General features: G+C 41.5%; 1 protein-coding gene and 1 pseudogene across 1 annotated transcript; one reads left to right on the top strand and one right to left on the bottom strand.

Annotated features, from left to right (window-relative positions):
* Positions 1 to 1,354: 1,354 nt before the first annotated feature.
* LOC102926939 (hepatitis A virus cellular receptor 1 homolog) lies at positions 1,355 to 21,919 on the bottom strand. Its single transcript, XM_076543979.1, has 10 exons — positions 21,871 to 21,919; positions 19,422 to 19,760; positions 15,422 to 15,446; positions 15,070 to 15,110; positions 14,644 to 14,742; positions 11,298 to 11,366; positions 9,486 to 9,535; positions 6,337 to 6,445; positions 4,847 to 4,883; positions 1,355 to 1,469 (listed from the first exon to the last, which is right to left on the bottom strand). Exons 1-10 carry the CDS (start codon positions 21,917 to 21,919, stop codon positions 1,355 to 1,357), a joined length of 933 nt encoding a protein of 310 aa, XP_076400094.1.
* LOC102922913 (large ribosomal subunit protein eL19 pseudogene) lies at positions 16,294 to 16,902 on the top strand (annotated as a pseudogene).
* Positions 21,920 to 24,418: the final 2,499 nt, after the last annotated feature.

Below are 24,418 nucleotides of genomic sequence, written 5' to 3'. Positions count from 1 at the left end.
AAGAAGAAGAAGAAGAAGAAGAAGAAGAAGAAGAAAGCACTGTAGTTTAAACACAATCATTTTTAGAGCAAACAAGGGAAGCCCCTTTTGGCAAACCCAGAATGCAATTTCATACCATCTGACCTCCCCCCAAAACCCCCAATCAGACACATATTCATATCCTAGAACTCTGTGGAACAGCAATGGACTGTGGACTGAGATCCAGCATCCTGCTCTCTTATGGGCTGAGTGTCTCTAACTAGAGTCAGGGCTTACTCACACTGAAATAGACTTTAATACCCTCTTGAAAATCTGCTCTTCTCAACAACCAAACTGGCAATGAATATACCAATATTCCAACAAAACAGCCTTTGTTAACACTAGCAAAACCAAATATTTCCTTGTTTGTGACAAACTGATCCACTATTAAAAATGCTTAGTTTTTCTGAAATGTATTTAAATATAAATATGATCTGGAGACAATTATAAATTTAGAACCATGAATGAAACCAGTGATAGTCCCAAACTCGGTCACCCCTGGAACAGGACTTCTCTCAGGCAGAGAGCCTGGGTCCTGCTCCCCCTTTCCTCTTCATGTCTGCATTGTCTCCTTCCAGCACCTAATTCAGAGTCCAGTGGGTGAGGACAGGACACTGAGCACCAAGTCAGACTGCAGTGGAAACAGCACTAATGAACTTAGTCCTTGGTCCACTGTTTTCTTCCTTGATGTCTGCCTGGTCCATTCTCACCATGGCAACCTCTCCTGACATGAAACACCATCCTTATCCTAAGATCAACCACATAATAATGCATCATATTTCCAGAGCTATGAGAAAGTATAACCAACTCTAATGGTGACATTAGAATTCCTTCTATTTATCTATTAGGGAAATTAAAGCCTGCATGTTCCCATGATTTTACCTTTTGGGGAGGGGAAAGAAAGTGACATTTCAAATTACAATAAAATAGATAAAGCATGATCATGAAATACTTGTAAATTCAGAATGCCCCTTACACCTCTACTCACTCTATTTTTTTAACTTTTCAATTCTATTCCTCTCTTAATGGTTTCAATAACCAAAGCAGGAGTCTATTTCTTATATTACCAATGATTATGTTGAACAAAGGAAACACAAAATTCAAAAACGTTCATGTTTGAGAGAATGCACTGCAGTGTGTGGAGAAACTGAGGCAGTGTGAACATAAGAATTAAGATGACGTTAACAGTGAGTTTGAGTACAAACAGCTGAGGGTCACCCTCTCCACCACTGCTGGATGAAAATAGCCCTGGAGCTGGATAGGGTGTCTGCACTGTCCAATCCCATTGTTGTCTTTCCAGTCTAAGACAGAAGGCCCCTCAGAGGGCCTCTGAGACTCATTTCATAGGGTAAGGACTATCTTCAATTACGTAGACATTGTCTTCAGCTCGGGACTGCACATCCGCTGTGTTTTGCAAAGATTCATTTGAGGATGCATGGAATGTTACCAAGCTGCAGAGGGAGAGATGTTGAAGAAAGAACAAGAGGTCACCTTTCATGTCTGAGCAGAACTTTCATTTATGATGTGAGCTCAGGACTCCAGGAGCCCCATTCACAAAACCTGTTAACAGTGATCAGCACCAAACAGGGCCCTTCTATTAAGTCATAGAAAAGTTTGTTTAACAGGCATCAGAGAAACTAAAAATTATTTTTACAACAGTAGTTCATATTGGAATCCTTCAGACACTAATGTAATAAAACACAAATTGAGAGGCCTAGCTAGATAAATATATACTCATCAAATAGAGGTACCTAAGCAGGATGTGCATTTGGGAACTGGACTAAAAACTGGACGACTTGTGCATTTACTTTGCACTGTGACACTCTAGAAAGTATTAGGGAGCCTGTGACCTGAGTAAGATCCCCAGCACCCACAGAAAAGGCAGAAGGAAAGAGCCAGCTTCACAGTGCTGTCCTCTGACCTCCACAGGTACCTCAACACTTCACTAACACACACACACACACACACACACACACACACACACACAGACACACACACGCACATGTACACACACACACAAATCATGTAAACAATAGTACAAAGAAGTTTTTATTTAAAAAGAAAGGGTCTTGAAAACTGCACAGCATCTTCATCCTCTAATATTAAGCATGGAGTAGAAAAACACTTAAACAATAGAGCAGTGTCTTTTCACTGTAGCTGGTGGTCTGTGGCACAATTTCAAAGATTACTGTATGACAAACATTCTCAGATGTCACAAGCACACAAACATCAGGAACTGGACTGAATGGAATTTAAGGAGAGCACTGCAGGTGTTCACAGCTGGCCCATCCCAACAGCTGTGGGAGGGGTGTCACTTGCAGAGCTCATCCTGTGCCCCTGTTAATCAGGATAGGCACAGTGGACTGACATTTGAGCTTCATGGAGGGGCAAACCAGAGAAGAAAGCAAAGGATCTCTGGGATGATGTTTTAATATAGTGGAGTTTATCATTTGTACACAGAGGCCATTTCTACTACTGAAATGCAGAACCAAAATGACCATCTCCACTCGGCCACATAAGGAACATCCCTGTTCTGAGAATTACACAGAACAAGAGAGATCCAGCTCGACTCTGCCAGGGACAGTCACACATGTAGGGAAACAGTGTAGGGTCAGGACACTCATGAGTCAGTGTGATATAACTGACAGAGAAAGTCATGAGAAAATGTCCAGAGTGTGTCATGCAGTGGTTAGTTTGGTTTTGTGGTTTTTTCTTGCTTTTTCTTGATTTATATATACTTATTTATTTGTTTGTCCAATTCATTCATTGATTTCTTCATTCATTCATTCATTTGGTTTTGTCAGGGTCTCACTATGTTGATTGGCTATCCTGTAAATTCCTAAACAGACTATACTGGCCTGGATTCATAGAGATCCACCCGCCTCTGCCTGCTGAGTTGGAATTAATGATGTGAGCCAGAACACCTGGTGTTGTTTACTTATTTTTTAGACAGTGTTTCTATAAGTCAGGGCTGAACATTAACTTACAGTACTCCTGAATTAACTAATTGAGTGTTGAGATAACAGGCGTGTGCCACCTCACTCAACTTCTCTCCCTCTTCTTTCTGTGTTGTGTTTTCTCCAATGTTTTCTTTTATATTAAGTGATTAAAAAGTAACTTTGGGGACTGAAGAGATGACTCAGCAGTTAAGCATGGTCCTTGCACAAACAGGAGAACCAGAGTTCAGATGCAGGCCCCCAGGTGACAGGTAGAACATTGCCTGCATCCCTGTAACCCAGCACTGAGGGAGACAGAGGCAGGAGGATCACTGGGGCTTTCTGACCTTGCAAAGCAAACAATGTGAACTGCAGGTCCAAGGGAGACTCCGCCTCAAAGGACAAAGTGAGGGATGGAGAAGGACACTCCCTGTCCTCCTCTGGCCTCCAGGCAGGTGTATTTGAACACTCTCATGCCTGTCCTCTCCATGTCCTGTCCCTGTCCCTGTTTCTGCCCCCACCTCTGCCTATCCCTACCCCTATCTTTCTCTCTCACATGCGAAGATAAAAAATTTAATTAAGAATTTTTTTAAATGCCTTACCAATACAGGAATAAAAAATTATGGACTAAAATGCTGTGATCTTCCAATTCTAAGGAACAGTTGCTTTCCATTTGCAGAAATAATTAGCTTTGTTTATATTATTTTTCCTAGTTAGATTTAAAAGCATGGGATCCTGAGGTTGAGGCCAGTGTAGTCTGACCTCATATTTATGGACTTGTCTGTTTTTTACTTGTAGGATGAGACTAATAGTAGTTCCTACCTTATAGATTTATTACTGTGAAGGGAAGATGTGACAGACTCTTAATAAGAACTAACTGTGTCAGGCACTTCTAAGGACCTGACACTGGACAAGACCCAGTCTATGGCTGGGCTCTTGTGCTTAACACAGACACAGGTAAGTCTATGGAGGCAGCCTGAAGGACATGGGATTAGACTTAATTAAAGACATAGTCCTGTGGACAGCCAATCTTTAGTCAATTGAGGAAAATTAGGTGGCTGTAGAGGAGGGCAGATAACACTGGAGAGAATAAAAGAGCTTCCAAGTGCAGTAACAGGACAAGGGCAGTAAAGAGCCTGTGAGGCAGACACCAGTGCAGTGAGCGGAGGGGACTGGTGTGGAGTGTGGAGACACTGGCCAGACTACAGTCCCATTACAGTACCGGCAGCCTCAGAAATGATCTTCCTCTAAAGCCTCTGCTCCCTTGGGCTTCCTGGAACAGCCACCTAACCTTGTCATCCCCAACATGTTTGCCTAAAAGCACCTAAAAGGACCTGTCTACTAGCTTTTATGCTTTGTGATACACTTCATCAGTTTTTTAATAGAATAGGAACTCAGTGAAAGAAAACACTGAGGAAACAAGAGTGGATCAAGTCAACTCCTTCAACACCAGCTCCAGGAAGCAAAACTTAGAACTCAGCGACTACCTAGAGGAGATGAGGATCAAGGGCCTTTTGTTCCTGTCCTACCGTAAATGCAGGAAATACGGAATGCAGATTATATCTCCGAGAAATTAGGAAACAAGAAAAGGACTTACTAATGTTTTTTTTTTTTTTTTTTGATCCAATGTACAGAATGGTGGTCAAGCATTGTGGAATACACTGTAATCCCCAAACAATAGAGTCTGAAGCAGGAGGATTGTGAGTTCTAGCCTGGCCTAAGCTAAATAGCAGGTCCAGGCCAGCCTGGCCACATATAAGACCATGCCTCACATCAACCAACCAATCAATGAATACAATAGTAAAGAATGATTTAGTAGTAAAAGAGGGCATAGAGAGACATTCTCAAGACTGTTAGTGCAAAAAGAATCAACACAATCCATGCCAGCTTACCTTAAAGACTCTGACTTCTTTTTCATAAAGATATACCCTAAATTGGTGTGGAAGGTGGTGAGAGAAATTGAAAAAAAAATGAACATGTCATCAGAAACACTCATGATATTTTCTCCTAATCAAGGATATTGCATTTGTTTTTGATTGAACAATGCCCTGGTAAATTTGGATAATTCCTTCCTGTACCCCCCAGGAAGGAGATTCTTTCCATTCATTGTCTGGGATATTCATCCACATGGCCTAATTTGATAGAATGAGATTGGTAAATTATTGTTCACTGAGACAAAGAGTCTGGATTCTTTCTAGTGGGCTGCTAGAGAACAAGCCTGTAAGGGAAGGATAAACAACTTTGGACTAAGGAAGGGAACACATTTGTAGATTTTTACTCCCTTACAATGTGATTCTCCCTTTTAGACATGCTCTGATATGTAGCCCAGGCTAGCCACAGACTTGTAAATGCTGGTGTTATAAACACACGGCACTAGATCCACCTTGAATAATGATTTAGGATGAACAGCTTTAAATAATGAAGGGAAACATCTGAAATCTGACCGGCATATTCTTATTCCCCACTTCCTGTGAAACGGGTCAGTGATGGGATCATGCATGGTGTTTTGTAAAGTCCATGGCTGAAGTTCTTACACAGGGAAAGGACTACACAGAGAGAAACACTGTGTGCACATGAACAACTCATGGAGAGGGCCATGTAGGCCTGGGTGCCACCTTCAACTAGTCTGTTCAGCATTAGTCAGGGGGCTTCCCACCAATGTCTCAATTGCCTTTTATACTAAATATGTTCCAGAATATTCAACAGTATCATCATGGGAAACAAGAAAGATCCCATGGGTGGGAAAGGAGAGAACACATCAATGTCTTACAGTGACCTAAAAAATAATCAAGCCTATCCAAAATTTCTTGTGTATGAAATTTATTTTATGGAAAATGTTTCCCTTATGATGGCAACAACTGAGATACAAAGGACAGAGTTGGAAACAAGAGTGCAGGCAAGTACTGCAGCCTATTCCTTCGAGTCCAGTACTTTGTTGTTGGAGGCAGGAGAATCTGGAGTTGACGGTCATCTTCAGCTACCTCATAAGGTCAGTACCAATGTGAACTACAAGAGGCCCAGTTTTATATTTTTGGTTGTGAGCCTAGCCTTTAATGGCTGAGCCATCTCTCCAGTCTTGAAAAAACCAAAAAAAAAAAAAAAAAAAAAAAGAGGCCCAGTTTTACAGAATAGGAATCTTTGGAGACATAGCAGCAATGTTTCAAGATCACTAAACAGAGCACTCACCAAGTACCAGAAATCACCTTCAGAGTTTTGTGGGTCCTAACATATCCCTTGGGGAGTACATGGGCTACCATGTGTGTTTTGGATCTGGGGATATGGAAGCCGTGTGAACTCAAAGCCTCAGTGACATATGCACTTGCTAAAGACCATCAGAGAACCCTGGCTCTCCTTCCCTGTGGACAGTTGTGGAATAACTTACTGGTGACAGCCATGGTGGTCACAAGTAGCAGCAACAGCAGGGCAGCCATGGAGATGCTGATATAGAAGCCATTAGTCATGTTCTGCTGCTTCTGTGAAGGGATCAATTCCTAAGGAAACAATAAATAAAACAATAGTAATAAATAAACACCAGTAAACACAGGGGCAGCAAGTGACAGGAAGAGAAAGCAAGTGCTTGACCTTAACCTAGACTCTAAGTTCTAGAGCTTCCTCTCTCCAGGCCTGTGGCTAGTTTGTAATATGAGGAAGACCCAAGAATCTGAGGTGGTAACCGGCAGTGCAACTCCAAGACAGTGTGAATTCAGTGTCTCTGATGATGATGGAAACATGTTCTATGTTGATTGAGGTTATTACATAGGTGGATATCTCAGTCAAAATTTTAACCTCATGCTTAATGTAGGTTCATACATCATGTATGTGATTATGTCTGCTTTAATAGTTAGTAGGGTATCCTAAATGCATCAAGATATTAAAAGAGAAAAAAAGAGTAGCCCATCTCTAAGTTAACTTGCTCTCAGTGTGCTTAGCTCCTGGTCTGGTCTTCCATCACAGAACCTACTTGTCATGTAAATATCACTCAAGATACCATGTTTTTATAAACTTCTAATACCAAATGGTCAGCATGGAAACATATACACACAAATAACATACAGACTGTGCAGGTTATATTAACATATTTAGGAATACACATATATTAAATATGAATATATATAATATATAACACATATCATATGCAGTTGGTAAGAATATACTAACAATTGTATATTATATGTTAATATATTATATATTATATAATTATAACATATATGTGTTTATATACATATACATATATATATATATATATATATATATATATATATATTAGCAATTAAGGGAACAGAGACCATGAATTAGAAAGAAAACAAGGAGGAGTTATGTGGAAGGATTTGGAGTGGGTTGAGAAAAAAGGAAACAATACAACTATATCTAATAACTTTCTAAAAATAGTAGGAAGACTCTCTTATGGGATGCAGCCTGATTATCACCGTGTGATCAGACAGAAATGCAGAATCTCCCCTAGTGCCCTGGTGCAGGTGATCAGGGATCAGCACATACTGGAATAAACAAGAGACAGGCTGGGCAGCAGGTGAGGCCCCTCTAATAGCTTAGCACTCATCTACCAACCCTAAACAGAGCCTATGGGATGGGTTTAACTTCAAGGAAATGGAGAAATAGAGACCAGGTGTTTGTCCCTGTATGAGCCTTGTCTCTAGAGTCACAATCCGGTTCCTCTGCCTAGTCAGGGAAACCATGGACAAGTTATTTAAGCTCTGTGTGCTCTGTCTCTACATCCTCAAACAACCTGTTCAGTAGTGTTCTGAGGAAAGGGATTCTGTGGAGAACATAGAAGAAAATAAGGTTTGATTATTATTCTAACAGGGTCTCCTGGTCCTAGGCTGGCCTGAATCTCACTATTTGACAATGAACTTGAAGCTATTATCCTTCTTCCTATACTTCCTGAGTGCTTGGACTGTATGTGTGTCTACTTTAACCACGTGAACATTTACTTGATAACATTTTCATGATTATGAATGACAGAAATGCTAATCCTCTCTCATTATTCTTAACAAATTTTGTTCAATTTTTTTTTCATTAAACAGAGTCCAGGTAGTTGATGTATTGGTTCAAGATGTGCGCTACAACTGATAGGCATGGGCGTACACACCTATATCCTAGGACTGAGAAATGGAAGCAAGAGGGTCAGGAGTTCCAGAGCCTACTTGGAACATAGCCCTTTTAAAGCCAATCTGAGTTCAATGGGATTCTGTCTCAAATAAAGAAACACCCTGAAAATAAAGTCATGTGCTGCTGTACATTGTTTTCAATGCATCTAAACGAAGGTTGATAACTTAAGAGTCCTGTTTCTGCTATGACTTATTTTAAATTTAACTCTAAATTATTTCTTCAGGCTGCTAAGAATGACTGTTACTCAGGTAACTGAGGCAAGAACAACCTGGATATTCAGAACCAGGAGTATGCTCCCTTAGCAACATGTGCTTAATGGTTTCTGATATTTAACTAGTATATACAGATTCTTTCCATATCTGCCAAACCACTGGATGCTAATGTCAATTAGGTCATTACATTTTTACTCTGAACCTGGGCATGTGACACAGGCCTATAACCCCAGTACTCAGTAGGCAGGAAGATTGTGAGTTCTAGGCCATCCTGAGGTATGAAATAAGATTATTTCTCAAGGAAGGGGGTCAGTTATGTCCATGCCTATAATTTCAGTTCTTGAAAGACAGAGGCAGAAAGGTCAGGAGTTCAAGGTCATCCTCAGCTATGCAGTGAGTTCAAGGACAGCTGGATTACATTTGTTTTTGAGACAGAGTCTCAAAAAACAAACAAAAAAATTTATTCTCAGCTTTTACTTTTTATGTTCTGACTGTCATTAGGCACAAAAGCCTTAGGTTATTTGGCCCTATGTACATCTAGACCATGTCTTGAGGGTTTTATTGTTGCTGGGTGCTTTGGGGCACTCCAGACCAAGGCTTTGTACATGCTAACAAGTGTTCTATTGTTTCCAATAGCCAAATAATCCTCACAACCACCTATCTGGCTCTTTTCTTACTTCAACCACCATTTCACCTGCACCACTTATACATACTAAAACAAATGTTGCTTCTTTCTTGAGTCAAAAGAGAAAAATCCTATTGATGATTTCCCTCTGCTACTTGTAGGGTAGAACTTTGGCAAGAATCCTGGAAGCAGAGGGCCTTAGATTTTTCTCATGCTGAGTACACAGAAAGTCTAGGGAAAATTATGCAAAATTAATAATGTTTAAGACTTTAATACCTTATGTGGAGGTTTGTGTGTGGAAAACACCAGTGGGCTCTATAGAGAAAGGTCACAAGTGGCCTAATGATCCAGGTTGGCCTCAACCTTCTGATATTTGTATTAACTTCTTGAGTCCTAAGATTAAGGAATATATCACTATATCTGACTTTTTCTTTTCTTCTTCTTCTTCTTCTTCTTTGATGCAAATATCTGTGAACTAATTTTACAGACAAAGTACTTAAATACAAATTGTTTCCCAGAAGACATACAAGTGAACATGGCTAATAAATTGGAGAGGAATATACTTACAGTGTAATTACTGCAAAAGTCATCTGAGGATGTCACAGTGTAATTCCAATCTGCTCCAGAAGAGGGAAAATTAATTATAATTACAAAAATTTAGATCTTATTCTACATCTGTAAATATTACCCACAAGGCCAATGTGTCATAATATGTGAGGGTTAGAATTAAATATGGCAAGACATTCACTGGACAGCAAGATTTGAACATTTATATATTTGAAGTACATTTGAAATGCCTATTTTATAACAAGTGATCTATTGTTTTCATTGTTTCCATGTGTCTATAAATGCAACAGAGAATCCTCCTTTTGCCAATATCTGCCATATATGGGTTGTGACATCCTGACAAGAAGAACCTTAAGTGCATTTTACAGATGAAGCAGTGAATATCAGAGGACTCCATACTTCTAATTTTAGCAAAAGACAGATATCTCAGTTGGCAACATACACACAGTGCCCACATGAGTGAAAATACTAAAGGTCTATGGGAGTCCCCAACCTCTGCTAAAACTGGCATTGCCCAACACAATAAAGATGAATGACTCAGCCAACCTCATTCTCACTTTACTGTGTTTATTTACATTTTACTCTCTGTGATAGCCCTTACCAGGAGCCAAAGACAATAACTAGGTTAAGGCAACATCTACAGTCTGGGCTCTGTTTGTGACTTAAGCCCTTAAGTAAAGCCTTCCAGGAATAGGAGGAAGTGATTCAGTAAGGTAAAGCAGAATCAGACCAAATGTGAATTCAATGCTGCCCATTTTCATTAGCAAAGTGACCTTCATCATCAAGGTCCTGCCCATAAGTACTGAGGAATACATGATTACAATAAACTGATTTTAGATTTAAAAAATCAAGTGGCATTATGTTCACTGAATAAGTAATGGAACAGAAAAAAAAAATAATGGAACTGATTCAAGAGAGTGATTACTTCTGTAAGTCACACAACTGTTAGCCAAGACAAGACCAGGATAGAAAGGCAGGAGTAATCAATGAGCCACAGAAGGGAATCCTGAGGCATGAGGGAAAGAAATGGTTCATTGTTCCTGGATGAACAGGAGGGTGGCTGCATTGCTTATTCTATTGACAAAGTCGAGAACCTTCAGGGAAACACTAATTAAAGACAGAATTTCCTACTGAGGCAATCAATGCTGTTCATAGACATTGCAAACAAAGTTGGCATAAGCAACAAGCAAGTCACATTTGTTGAGGGTCAAATGTTGTAGACACTCGTGTTTTTAGCCTTTTAATCCCATTCTTCAATATAAACAAATATCCCTCTGAAATCTACATTACAATATTGTTTATGGAAGAATATTATTTAACTATAAGTTCGTTGTAAATCTTGGAGCATTGTTTCCAAACCAGCAGCAGCAGGAGGGAAGGGGCACTTCGTAGAACCCTCCAGAGATCCGACTTGAGAGCCACCACATCACATGTATACTCAATGTAAAGAAACCTAAGTGCTCTGCATGGTGAAGTCATACACGTGCCTCAGTGTGCCCTATTCATTTCCTAAGCATCTGTCTTCATAATGACCAGGTGCTTAGGACCTGAGTTAAATATCATCAACCCTCCATCACATTGACTGTCCCTGACATTCTTTTCTTCAAAAAGCCACATAACCTAGTTTGGCCTGAATGGAGGTGTTTATGGGGAAGGGACCAACTGAGGATGCTGTGGGGAGGTGGAATGAAGCTGCGTCTCTGTCCCTGGCACCACTTACAATGTCAGATCTCTGCAGAGGGCACCTGTTCTTCACCAGCTTCATCTAGATCTGGACCTTCCAAGGGGATAAGGGAGGAAGAATTTAGTTACCTGTAAGAGTATAGAATACGGTTTCTGGCCCCTCAGCTGTTGTCTGATGTGGATAAATCGTAGTGGGTTCTGAAATGAGAACAATGCAAGAAATGTTTCAGCTTTGGAGTTTGGCCCCCACCAAGGAAAATAGAACCAAAACTTACTGTCACCTCCCCCAGTGCCTCCCCCAGTCTCAAAGCAGGAACAGCTACTTCCTATACATTTCTGCCTCAGTTGACTCCTCTGAGAAATGTGTCCAAAGATGGCCACAGCCTGAGCAAGTGGTCTGTGTCCTAATATTCTGGACAGCTTTATCAGGATTGAGAACTATTTCACACTTCATTCTAGACTCCTGAACTCCTCTGACACATACAGTCAATATTAACACATGGAGGATCGAACACTCAGTTAAGATTACAATTTATCAAGACAAGGGTCATTTGACCTTCTAGGAGAGGGACCTGGAATTTTCTCACTACCCTCTTCACTCCAGGCCTTAGTCAAGCTCCAGATTATTCACACTTCTTTCCATGGAGATGAGCTCACTGAACAACATGTATTAGACAGACCATTTATCACTGAGTTCTTCTCAAGGTAGCAGGATCACCCTGGGGATGAATCCTACACTTCAGGCTGCCTTGTGTGATGAAATTCCTCTATATCTATATCCATATATCTATCTGTCTATCTATCTGTCTATCTATCTATCTATCTATCTATCTATCTATCTATCTATCATCTATCAACTTATCTATCCCTATCTCTCTTTCTCTCTTGAGGTTAGTCAATTGTTGGTTGAATGACAGACTGAGACAAGGTCTCCTGTCCTCCATCCATTCCTGTACTAACAGCGACTTCCTGTGTTTTCTGACTCATCTTCCATTGCTCACCAAAGGCTTCCACATGGAACACTCGAGTGCAGACTGTGTTTCCCTTTTCTTCTGGAGTCCCTACATTGTTCTCACCCACAGTTCACTTCACCTGCAGAGCTGAGCACTTGCCTCTCTGGAATCCTCTAAATGCTTTCCTTCTCAGAACAAGAGAAGATCCTGGAGTAAGTTGGTTGTGACCAGACAGGAATACCAAAACCTAGGCTTCTCATGGCTCCTCGGGGTCTTTAGGATCCCCTACCTCACTACAACATGATCTTTACATTGAACAACACCCTCCTGTTCTGCACTACTGTCCTGTTTTGTCCTGACACTGAAACATGTAAGAAAATGTGACTGTCCTTCTGAACTAATGATAGGACAATACAAATGCCAGATGGTCACACATTACCCAAATTCAGTTCTTCATAAAAGGCATCATGAGATTAATTTCCTTCCCAAGTCTGGGTCACTTTCTCCTGTTCTTACTACATCACATCCTATATTCCATGAAGAGTATCTGGGGCAACTGGGATGAGATAAGACGTGTATGTGAGGATATGTGTCATTTTTACAGTAGCCAGAGTGTTTGCCTTCTCCCTGGACTGGACAGTCAACCCTCAACTGCAATTCTTTAGGAAACTAACAATAGAAATATAAGATTATACTAAACGCCTCCCGGAGGTCATCTAGGCTCATGGACCAATACTTTTCTAAATCTCAGTTGTAGTTTCCATAAAGTCAATAACCTCTCCATGTTCTTCAAACTCAGCCCATGAACCCATCGCCTAAAGCAGGCAGAAACTAAGTATTGAAAAGTTCTGTTAATCCTGAGAGATCTCACAGTTCTCTAGTGTGTGCATCTGCCTGGAACAGAGGGTTGTTCTCACAAATCCTGTGCTCCACATGTCTAGATATAACCTAGAGGCCTCTGCACACTTGGCATGTAGCCCAGTCCTTCAGGACCCTTATGCTTGAAAGTATTGGAAAGCCAATCAGAGGACAGGTAAAAAAAAATATTACCCATCATATTACCCTAAGAACAACAACAGAAAGCTATGTGGCTTCTGCTTGTCAGAATCCAGCCCTACCTCAGGGGATGGACAGTTTCTAGGAAGCTCAAGAGCCCCTCTGACAGCTATTTTTTCACTCCAAGGTGTACAAGGTTTGAACCCAGACTTGCATTCACGATGACATGCTTCTCCCCATCTGTAAGTTCAGTTCCTATGTAATAATATTAACTTTACCTGGAGGCAATATGAAGTATGTATTACATGGCTTCATCAAAAGCATAAGCATGTTAAATCACTTCCTAAAGCCTTCTAATAGATGTGTGTGTTTTTCCATTCCTACAAAGGACTTACATTGTGTTTTTCATGTTACATGAATAAATTGAGAGATCCTTAAAGTAAACTTTATAAGGCATCCACTGCCTCTTTAAATGGGTGGTATTAGGATGCCTTTCCAGTGAGGATGTGGAAATGCTACAAACCCTCCAAACATCCATGCTCATGACAGAGGTCTGACCCTGGAGTCAGAAGAGGCAGCTTCCAACCCAAGTGAACAGGGACAGAGTCTGAACCACTTTCTGTCTTCATAACTTCCACCATGAGCTTTCTGAGTCTGTCAGTTCCTGTCACTATAAAATATGAACAGTGTTTGAGAATTAAGCATTGCATCATAAAGCATATAGCATACTGCCTGATGCTCATGAAATGTTAAATGTTAGCTTCCCTGAACTGTGGCCTCAGCTGGATGGCCCAGTTTCAGAATGGATGTAAAGGGTCAAGAGTCTCCCTACCCTGACCCTAGTTCTCAGTCATTCCTTAGTTTTTTATCAGAAAGTCATGTCCAGCTGGACCAGATTCCCATCATCCACATCAGATATCCTAGATCAATGATCCATCTAAGTCTGGCTCATAGTGTGTAGTGATACATTGTGTCCTCCCCCCCAATATATTGTGCACCTTAATAAACAAGCCACATTGGGAAACAGAGCCAGGTATGGTGACACACACCTTTAATCCCAGCACTAAACCATAGAGGTCTGGAGTTCTGTACAGACAGACAGGAACTGATGTAGCTGGGTAAAAAGAGGAAGTGAGATGCAGAACAGAGAGGCATATAGGCATGGGTACATAGGAAGTAGGTCTCTTTCGCTGAGGATTATCAAGTGGTAACAACATGACTGGCTTTTTTCTGATCTCTCAGATAAGCTTTATTAGGGTGCACAATATATTGGGGGACACAATATATTACCACAGTAGTGAATCCCTAAGAATCTGATATGGAGAGACAGGTATCCTCCATCTATAAGCTCTTGGACAGCAGAGAGTGAATGCAACTTAAGACTGGGAAATTACAGACTTTGTGAAGCTGTTGTTGGCCCAGCTAACAACTCTTCACCTATATTATGCTTCTGACTTGACTCAGCGTCTATGTCCTACCGACTCTCATGAGAGGGACTCTGGGTCCTGAACTACATTGGGTTGTACCTGGTGTGTGAGACTGTGTGTGTGCTGGAGGAGTAGAGGTGGAGACTCGGGGTAATCTGGGTACATGGGTCAATCTTGTTGCAATAGTTGTGGGACTTCCTCTAGTTGTGGGTCTTCCTGTAGCTGTGGGTCTTGCTGTAGTTGTGGGTTTTGTTGTAGTTGTGGGTTTTGTTGTAGTTGTGGGTCTTGTAGTTTTGGGTCTTGTAGTTGTGGGTCTAGTTGTAGTTGTGGGTCTTGTAGTTGTGGGTCTTGTTGTAGTTGTGGGTCTAGTTGTAGTTGTGGGTCTTGTAGTTTTGGGTCTTGTAGTTGTGGGTCTAGTTGTAGCTGTGGGTCTAGTTGTAGTTGTAGGTCTTGTTGTAGTTGTAGGTCTTGTTGTAGTTGTGGGTCTTGTTGTAGTTGTGGGTCTTGTTGTGGGTCTAGTTGTACTTGTGGGTCTTGTTGTAGTTGTAGGTCTTGTAGTTGTGGGTCTTGTTGTGGTTGTGGGTCTTGTTGTAGTTGTGGGTCTTCTTGTAGTTGTGGGTCTTCTTGTAGTTGTGGGAATTGCTGGATTTGAAAATCAAGATGAAATAAGGATCAGTCAACAAGAAGAGACAACAATTTCTGCTATGACACCAGTGAGAAGCTGAACCCTGAGAGGCTCCTCTCCTGAACTTCTGTTCTTTGTCACTGACTAGCTGCACTGACAGCATGGAGCTGAGCACAGAGCCCATGTTCCTAAGGACACACTGTATAAATGACAGGTGTCAGGTCCTCGGATCTCTAAGCATCTCTGTGAGACTGAGAGGGTGTGGAAACTGGGACTGCTCTCAGTGGTGACTGACTTCCCCACAGCTTCCATGCCCAGCACGGTCACTTCAGTCAGTCCTGAGAGGACACAATGTACAGCTCTGCATTTTAGCATGCAGATCCCACACAAGCTGCAATGCAAACGGGATTTGCACCTTGGTGTAGAGAGCAGACGTTGTCTTCTATGGTTTCTTCCAACCTAAGAGAGACAAGGTCAATATCCCTTATCCAAAATGTTTCTTTTTCAGAATTTGAATGTTTCTTAACAATTTGGAATATTTGCATATAGAAAATATCTTACGGGTCAGGCTCAAGTATAAACATGGATTGATGTAGCATTCATTTGCCTGCACTTTACATATAAAGCTTTAAAGAAATTATAAACTTTTGATAATTCTGCACATGATAATTTCATGGCGTTGGATTTTCCAAATGTATTATCAAGTCTGTGCTTAAAAGTTTCCCGATTTTGAATTTGCAAAGGCTAGGTATTTTTTTTAGATTAACCAGATTCAACCTGCAAATCACAAATCAATAGCATCCAAAGTACTGTAAGCATCCAAGCATCTACTGGTTGACTCAGTGTGCAGAGTTCCTAGACAGGAGCTAAGGCAGAGTGGCGCTGAAACTTAGCAGTCAGCCAGGCACTCAGTGTGACAGCAGACATATGTTCCCTGTGAGGTGGTATGCAAACCCACCGCATACACATCATCACACACAGCCACACAATAATAAATGTAGTTTTAAAAATCAAATTCAACATAAAAATAAGTAAATGGATGAATGAATAACAGAGTTTATAAGTTGAGAGGTTAAAGAATAATGTTCTTAATTGAAAAATATGGAGACAGGGCAGCCATAAGTATGCTCAGGCTACAGAAGAGGCTTGCCTCTAGTGTCCTCTGCTGTGGTAAAAAAGAAGATCTGGTTGGACCCCAGAGAGACCAATGAAATCGCCAATGCCAACTCCAGTCAGCAGATGTGAGAGCTGATCAAGGATGGGCTGATCATCCGGAAGCCTGTGACTGTCCATTCCCGGGCTCGATATCAGAAAAACACTTTTGCTCAACAGAAGGGCAGGCATATAGGCATAGGGGAGCAGAAGGGTACTGCCAACGTTCAAATGCCTGAGAAAGTGACCTGGATGAGAAGGATGTGGATCCTGCGCCAACTTCTCAGGAGATACCATGAATCCAAGAAGACTGATCACCATATGTATCACAGCCTGTATCTGAAGGTTAAGGGGAATGTCTTAAAAAAACAAGTGGATTCTCATGGAACATATTCACAAGCTGAAGTAAGACAAGGCCCACAAGAAGCTCCTGGCTGACCAGGCTGAGGCTTGCAGATCTAAGACCAAGGAAGCCCAAAAGTGCCAGGAGGAGCATCTCCAGGCCAAGAAGGAGGAGATCATCAAGACTCTGTCCAAGGAGTAAGGGACCAAGAAATAAAGCTTCCCTCATGTCTGTACATAGTGGGATGCCTGTGGCCTCAGGTGAATCAGTCATTAAAATAAAACAAGCCTTAAAAATATGGAAGCAGATTATGTCTATTAAATCTACCTTCATTTCTGATGTCTGTGCAAACCCTTAAGTAAAAAGAGATTAGGAACAGCATCAGAAGCCAGGAAGTCCTCATGAGCCTACTCTTCTAGTCAATGCAAAAAAAATCAGGATATCTGACTCAAGAAGGAAAATGTAAAGCCTGGTGCTTGTGGAACACTCCTTTAATGCCAGCACTCTGGAGGCAGAGGCAGAAGGATCTCTCTGAGTTCAAGGCTGGCCTAGTCTAAGACCAAGGTCCAAGATAGCCAGAGCCACAAAGACAAAAAACAAAAAACAAAAGAAAAGGAAAGGAAGAAAGGAAGGAAAGAAGGAAGGAAGGGAGGGAAGGAGGAAGAAGTGGAGGGAGGGAGAGAGAGAGAGAGAGAGACAGAGAGAGAGAGAGAGAAAGAAAGAAAGAAAGAAAGAGAGTGCAATGAGTCCAGATTTGTGGATTCCATGAACTTCATACTGTTAAAATACCGGTTTACACCTGTAGACAAAAATCCCCAGATCCCACAGTCTGAATTGGTCAAGCCCCACCTCCCTGCTGCTCCCTGACAAGGTTAAGAAGCTGTCTGCTATCTGCCCTAATAGCAGCCTCCAATTTATGGACCTAACCAATATCTGGCTGTTGGATACTCTCTGTCATTTATGCTATGGTAAACTAAATCACATGATAGGAAACTTGTTCCTGAATGAAAAAAAGAAATAAAAGGAAGATGGAGAAGATGATTTATTGGAGATATGAGGGTGAAAACAGACAGAGGCATCCAAAAGGGTCCAGAGTGAACTTGACCTGCAAACTGAACTCCCCATGTGAGAGGAGGGGAAAGCTAGGAGCCAAGAGTGGGGGCCAAGAGGTCAAGAACCCAAAAGGGCCTGTCTAGCAAAATGACTGGGTTACATAGGGAAGAGCAGCTGGGGGAGGGGCAGCCCAGCCCAGTTCCTGGGCTGGAGAATTTAGGGAGGGGGCAGAGTGTGCCAGATACTGGCCTTGCTGAGAGAATGGCAGACAAGTGTCTACTTTGACATGATAATAAACACCTTAGTTAGCCTTCATCCTGAGATCTAGCAGCTAACACCTTCACCACTAAAAAATATAACAAGTCAGAATTTCTCCTTGCTCTGGGGACCAGCCTGAGACTCCTCAGGGGGAATGCTGAGAGGATTATTCTGCAGGCTGCTCTCTGAAGAGGATCCTCTGTAGACCTGCCATTCCAGACATAGCAGCTATCTCTCTCTCTCTTTAGTCCTCCCTCTCTCTCTCTCTTATACACACACAATCCTGCTATTAATGAAACTCCTCTCTGGGTTGTAAAGAGAAACTCCTCATTCCCTGAGAGCCTCTTCACACCCCATCAAGGGATGAACCTCTTAGACGGTATTGTTTCTGTCTAATGCTCTCCCTCCAAGCTGGAAGTCTGAGCTCAGCCTGAGGCCTCCTCATTCTAATAAGGCACATTGGAGGGAATTGTGTGCCAGTGTCATCTATGGACTAGCCGGTGCTGCTCGTCTGTTAGTACACTGCTGAGTGACAGTGAACAGGTGCTGGAGGGAACCTTCTTCTGTGTGGACATTTCCAGTGTGACAAGATGTGAGACCTATTTCAAAGGCCCAAGGCAGGGCAGATAGGCAGCAGAACTCTCCACCTATGATGAGGCCTGTGCTCAGCAAGGTCAGCTGACCATTGTTGAAATCAGCTCACAGAGCAGCAGACCCCTGCCTGTCTGCTTTTCAGGTTAGAGCTGGAGTGGCTTTACAGTGTTGAGGATGGGGATTCAACATCCTCAGATAGACCCACAGAAAGGAGACAATTCTTAAAGTCACATGCTTCCAGCTTAGATAAAGCTCTTCACTGTGTTTCAGGATGGAGAGTGGAGGCAGTTTCATGGACCAACAAGACTGTCCCAAGTACACTTAGGACCTGGATCCTGACTTAGCTCATGGCCTTGAATTAAGAATGATCTTAGGGCCGGGCGTTGGTGGCGCACGCCTTTAATCCCAGCACTCGGGAGGCAGAGCCAGGCGGATCTCTGTGAGTTCGAGGCCAGCCTGGGCTACCAAGTGAGCTCCAGGAAAGGCGCAAAGCTACACAGAGAAACCCTGTCTCGAAAAACCAAAAAAAAAAAAAAAAAAAGAATGATCTTAGGACTTCATCTAAGCAAATAAAGTCATCCTGTGCCTCAAAAGAGTATCTAAGGCTGTGTTTGATGGCACCTGCCTGTATTCTCAACACTGGAGTTAGAGACAGGAGGATCAGGAGAGCATGGTCATCAGAGGACAGAGATATAGGAGATTATGTCTTTAAACAACTCAAAAGCAAGTGTTTAATCAAACATATTTCTAAGAATTTTCTGTTTCCATGTTCTAGGAAAACAACAAATTATTAGCAAACAGAGGACTCAGTTTACTTGCAAGAAATAAACAAAGGGAAGAAAAAAAGCTTACCTGGTTTAACTTCCAAGGAAAAGGTCGATATCTGATCATTGAACCATCCAGGAATCTTCACTCGACAGCAATACACACCACTGTCACTCTGAACAGCATTCTCTATTGTCAAGGACACGACTCCTCCTGAAATATGCCCCTTTAGCTGGTATCGGCTGCTCTTCCGATAGGTGACATGGTATCCATTGGTCTCGATAATTATGTTTACACAATTAAAAGCTGAGCATGATCCTCGACCCCAACAAGTGACAGTGATTCCTCGGTATGTTGAGTAAGTACATGGCAGTGTGACAGGGTGACCCACCACCCCCTTCACTGCTATGTGAGAACTCACAGCACCTGTGATGGAAAAAAGGGGGGAGGGGAAGAAATGTGGAATTAGTACCCAGCATTTGCCTAAAATATTGTTGCTTTTGTTGTTGTATTTCAGAAGAATATGGGGAGGGGGACTTAAGTGGAAGCCCAGCTGCAGCCCTTCTTTATTTACTGTTTTGTTTGTGTGTTTTCTTATTTTGGTTTGGAGTTTTTTGTGGGGAAGGCATGAAAGGGAGCAGACAACTTAATATTCGTTGTTATCATTTGGTTTTCTGAGCCAGGGTCTCACTTTGTAGCCTTGGCTGACCTGGAACTTGCTGCATAAACCAGGCTGACTTTAAACTCCCAGAGCTCAGCTGCCTCTACCTCTCCAAACCTAATATTAAATGTCCAGTTTTACAGCTTGGATTTGAAGACTGTAAACAGTTTTCCCTTAGCATATTCTTTCTCAGTGTGATTATTTAATAGATACATTAGTGAATAAGAGAACTCATTCTGTGGTAGGATATTCACACAGATACTTTTCATTTCTTTTTTCTTCTTCAGTGTGTGTATTTCTTTTGGACACAGGGTCTTGCTATATGCCTCATATTGGCTTAAAATGGCATTCCTTCCATTTCTGCCTCCTGAGTACTGGGTAATTAGCAAGGGCCACTGAGACAGCTCAAATGTTTCATTTTTAAACATTTAAAACTTTATTTCAGAAGCTGGGCCCATAAGTAACGCTTGTAAACTTAGAACTCTCTTGTAAATCCAGAACTCACTTGTAAACCCAGAACTCAGTTGTATACCAAGAACTCACTTGTATACCCAGAATTCATTAGTAAACCCAGAATTTAGGAGGTTGAGGGAAGAAGACAGGCCTAGGATTTGGAGGCCCTGTCTCAAACCATCCTTCCTTCTCCTCCCCCACAGTGCTGTGACAACAAAATCACTAACTCTTCCCACCTCTCCTAATCAAAGAGCAGAGCCAGGGCTTTGGAAAAGCATTGTTGGCTTCAAGGCAGAACCTTAGTAACTTCAAAGTCACTCTTCAGAAAGGGTTTTAGAAAAACACCAGGAGGGGCTGAGCTTTACTCTAAACTTTATGATTAGCACTTTACGAACAAAAAACAAAATGTAAAACCAACAAAATGATGCTAAGCAGAAGTCTTTTCTTATAAGTTGTTGACATTCCAGAACTTGAGCAAGACCCACTAGCAAAGTAAGACCACATAGTCAGAAAAATATGTAACTTATAACTTAATGATGCTATTTAAAACTAAAATAATTAAATATAAATATTTTGTGGATGATGAAATAAATTTTTTAATTCCAACAGCTTCCACAGTGGCCTTTAAAGGAACTCTGAGGGCTGAGGATGGAGCTGCATGAGACAGTGCTTGGCTAGCCCATGCTAGCTCCTGTATTAGATCCCAGCAAAGGACACAAACAAATAAACAAACAAAAGCAAAAACAATGTACTGTGAGATTCCCTAACCAATCACCTATATGCAGGACTAGGCTGTGAGGTTGGGACATGATCGAGAAAGCACATTAATAATTACATAAAATGAGTATATTTCTCTCTGGGATACTCATTTCTTGATTTTGCCAAATACCTTTTTTAGGATCACAAATAAAACACATGCTATTTTAATAAAGTCACAGAAATATATTTCTCACCAGTGATCTCAACTTTTAGGAGCATCTCAGACCTAGAGGCAGGAAAAATCAAAAGTTTGAGGTGATCCTCAGCTAGCTATGAAAGTCGGGGGCCAGCCTGGACTAACTTAGACCCTGTCTCTAAGATAATTTTGTTATTCCTTCTTTTACCGTGATTGGATGGCTCTGGTTCTTTTTTTTTTTTTTTTTGTTAACAGTTGATTAACATATACATGCACATGCACTCACCCTTACTTGTCCATCACATGAATACATGTGTTCTCACCCCTTACCTGACGTGTTCTTGGGGATCATGTTTATTTAGCCATAAGTTTTGAAATTCATACAGGTTAAGAAAGTTCTTTGGAGCTACAATTTATCCTGGTTCTCTGCTCACGACATAAGCCATAATCGAAAAGGCCCAAGGATTGTCAATCTCTTATGCCAGCTCTAGCCTCTTCAGCCTCCCCCAGCTCACCTACTCACTTACCTGGGATAAGCAGTATGAGGCCTGAAATGAAGACTTGAGGATGCATCATGGTGTTGACCTGCAGGACAACAAGAAGACACTGGTTAGCTGTGGCACTCAGCACACTGTGTCAGGGCATGGCTTCACTCTGACTATGAATTACACAGGCCTCTCTGCTAGGGACCCCTGTCCTCTCAAACACCCTCTTCTTTCCCAGTCCTTCCTCACATACAGCCATCAATCTCACTTCTGGTCATGACATATAAAGGCAGCAAACAGAAAACTGAAGGCAGAGACATGAGTATGTTCTCTTGGTAGAAGTCTAAACATACACCAGTCTTCTAATGGCAAAGATGCACTTGCCTCCTGGTGGACACAGAGCTGTTTCTGCCCAGTAGATACAGTGGCTAGTCCCAGAATCTCAACCACCTTAATCACTAGCAAGATGTCCTGAGCCAGAATAATGCTACACATGGTATCTGAGACCACATCTTCCTGGGGGATGTCTAGAAATATCTAGAAAAGCACAGGGTAGATCAAAACCTTCAATTCACAGAGCTCTTCCATGCCTAGATTTCCTCATACATAAAATAGCAAAGATGTTTGCTCAGCTATTTGGAGAATCTGCTATGAAGGAGACAATGGGCTGTTTACCCACAGGCAGCAAATCCTCATGGAACCCCTAAGGCAGCTCCTTTTAAGTACATTTATGATGGATGTTACCTGCCTTCAGATTCCAACATCTGGATTTCAATATTTGTTTTTAAATTGCTAAACCATATAAACATGAGTAAGCCTGCCTAGAACTTCATTAACTCTACTTCTAGTCAGAAGAATCTACGACTTCCTCTCAGAGAGGAAAGTGTGCCCTGTTACCAGTCTTAAAGATAGCAATGGCTTTCATGAAGCCTCCATGGCTCAGCATCTTCAGGCCTGGGCCCTGCACTATTCACACGAACAGCCCCTGTACTGAGAAGACATCAGAAATCTAATGCTGCCACTCTAGTGAAGCAATGACTTTCATGGACATTCTGAAAATCTTACTTCTTTATTTTTTATTTTTATTTTTATTTTTTTAAAATTATTATTATTATTAATTTTTTTTTTGGTTTTTTGAGACAGGGTTTCTCTGTGTAGCTTTGCGCCTTTCCTGGAACTCGCTTTGGAGACCAGGATGGCCTCGAACTCACAGAGATCCACCTGGCTCTGTCTCCCAAGTGCTGGGATTAAAGGCGTGTGCCACCACCACCTGGCTTACTTCTTTATTATAAGACAACTTCAGAACATACAAAACCAACACAAGACACAACTATTTTACATTTTGACAAATAGTTGGTAGAACATGGTACCAACCATTCTGTCCCTTTAGAGTTCTACTGAGAAAGGATCCTGTACTTGGGCATTCACTGTCTCACACAGTTGGCTCCCTTCTTGACACATACTCACTGTCACTCAGCCATCTCACAGGGTGTCCTATGGCCTACTTGCTCATAAAATGAAGGAACAGACAATAATGGCTAATAACTTTCTAGGTCCCCAAAGGAAACCTTCTCCACATTCTGGAATCCAAATGAGTAACTAGGTGAGGTCTACCATGGAGTAAACACCTTGCTGGTGGGTTGAAATCCTTTTATATTCTGTCTCTACTTGATACTTGAGAAGAATATTTGAGTCCTTCTCAACTACTAAAGTTTGAGCTATAGTTCCCTGTAGAATCCACACTGTGAAGATCCTGCTAGGAGACTGTGGAGGGATGGAATGTTGAAGTTCAAGAGCCCAAAATAGTATTATGTCTCTGTGGTCCCCTCAGTAGCCATATACTGCCAGCCTCTGCATCTAGGCTAAATTCCTTAAGACAATCAGGAACAACTTCTGGAAGTACTGTTACATTTTCACACAGCTTTCCACCAACCCTGTAGCTAAGAATTATAGAACATCAGAAATCTATATAAGAGATTTTTGTGTTCGGTTGTATCCTATCTGCCCAATGTTTCCACCAGGATACTTGGTAAATGACTTCCTTTTGTTCTGGAATTACAAACATTTGTGTAGCTTCTACCACAGTGGAACATGATATTCATGATAAAATAACCTACACTGTGTTCCCGAGCATTGGTCACTCCAATTTAGATCACAATAATCCCGAATTTTCTTTGAAATAAGAGCAGAATTTTTCTAACTTTTAAACGTTTAATTTAAATATTTTTTGTGTCAGGCAGTGCATGAGCATACACCAGGGGACACATGTGGTCAGAGGACAACTATGGGTAGTTGGTCCTCTCCTTCTATAATGCTCGTTCTGAGCATTGAACTCAGGTCTTCAGGATTGGTGACAAGCACCTTTATCTACTGAGGCATCTCATGGGCTCAAGGACTACATTTTGTACAGGCAAAAGATAGTAGAAAAAAATATTAGTGTGGTTCACACAGAATTAAACATGCCTTGTTCATTTGAAAGGCAAAATCTTTAATACTAGTTTTACTGTGACCTAGGATCAGGCCAAATCCCAATGTCCATAAGAAGGATTTTTGAAAGATTTTTATTTCAATGCAGTTATAATTAATAAAC

This window comes from Peromyscus maniculatus, chromosome 8 (assembly GCF_049852395.1).
Source record: "Peromyscus maniculatus bairdii isolate BWxNUB_F1_BW_parent chromosome 8, HU_Pman_BW_mat_3.1, whole genome shotgun sequence".
Classification (NCBI taxonomy): Eukaryota; Metazoa; Chordata; class Mammalia; order Rodentia; family Cricetidae; genus Peromyscus; species Peromyscus maniculatus.
The sequence above is the reverse complement of the archived record's forward strand: the minus strand, read 5'-3'. Positions and strand labels throughout refer to the sequence as shown.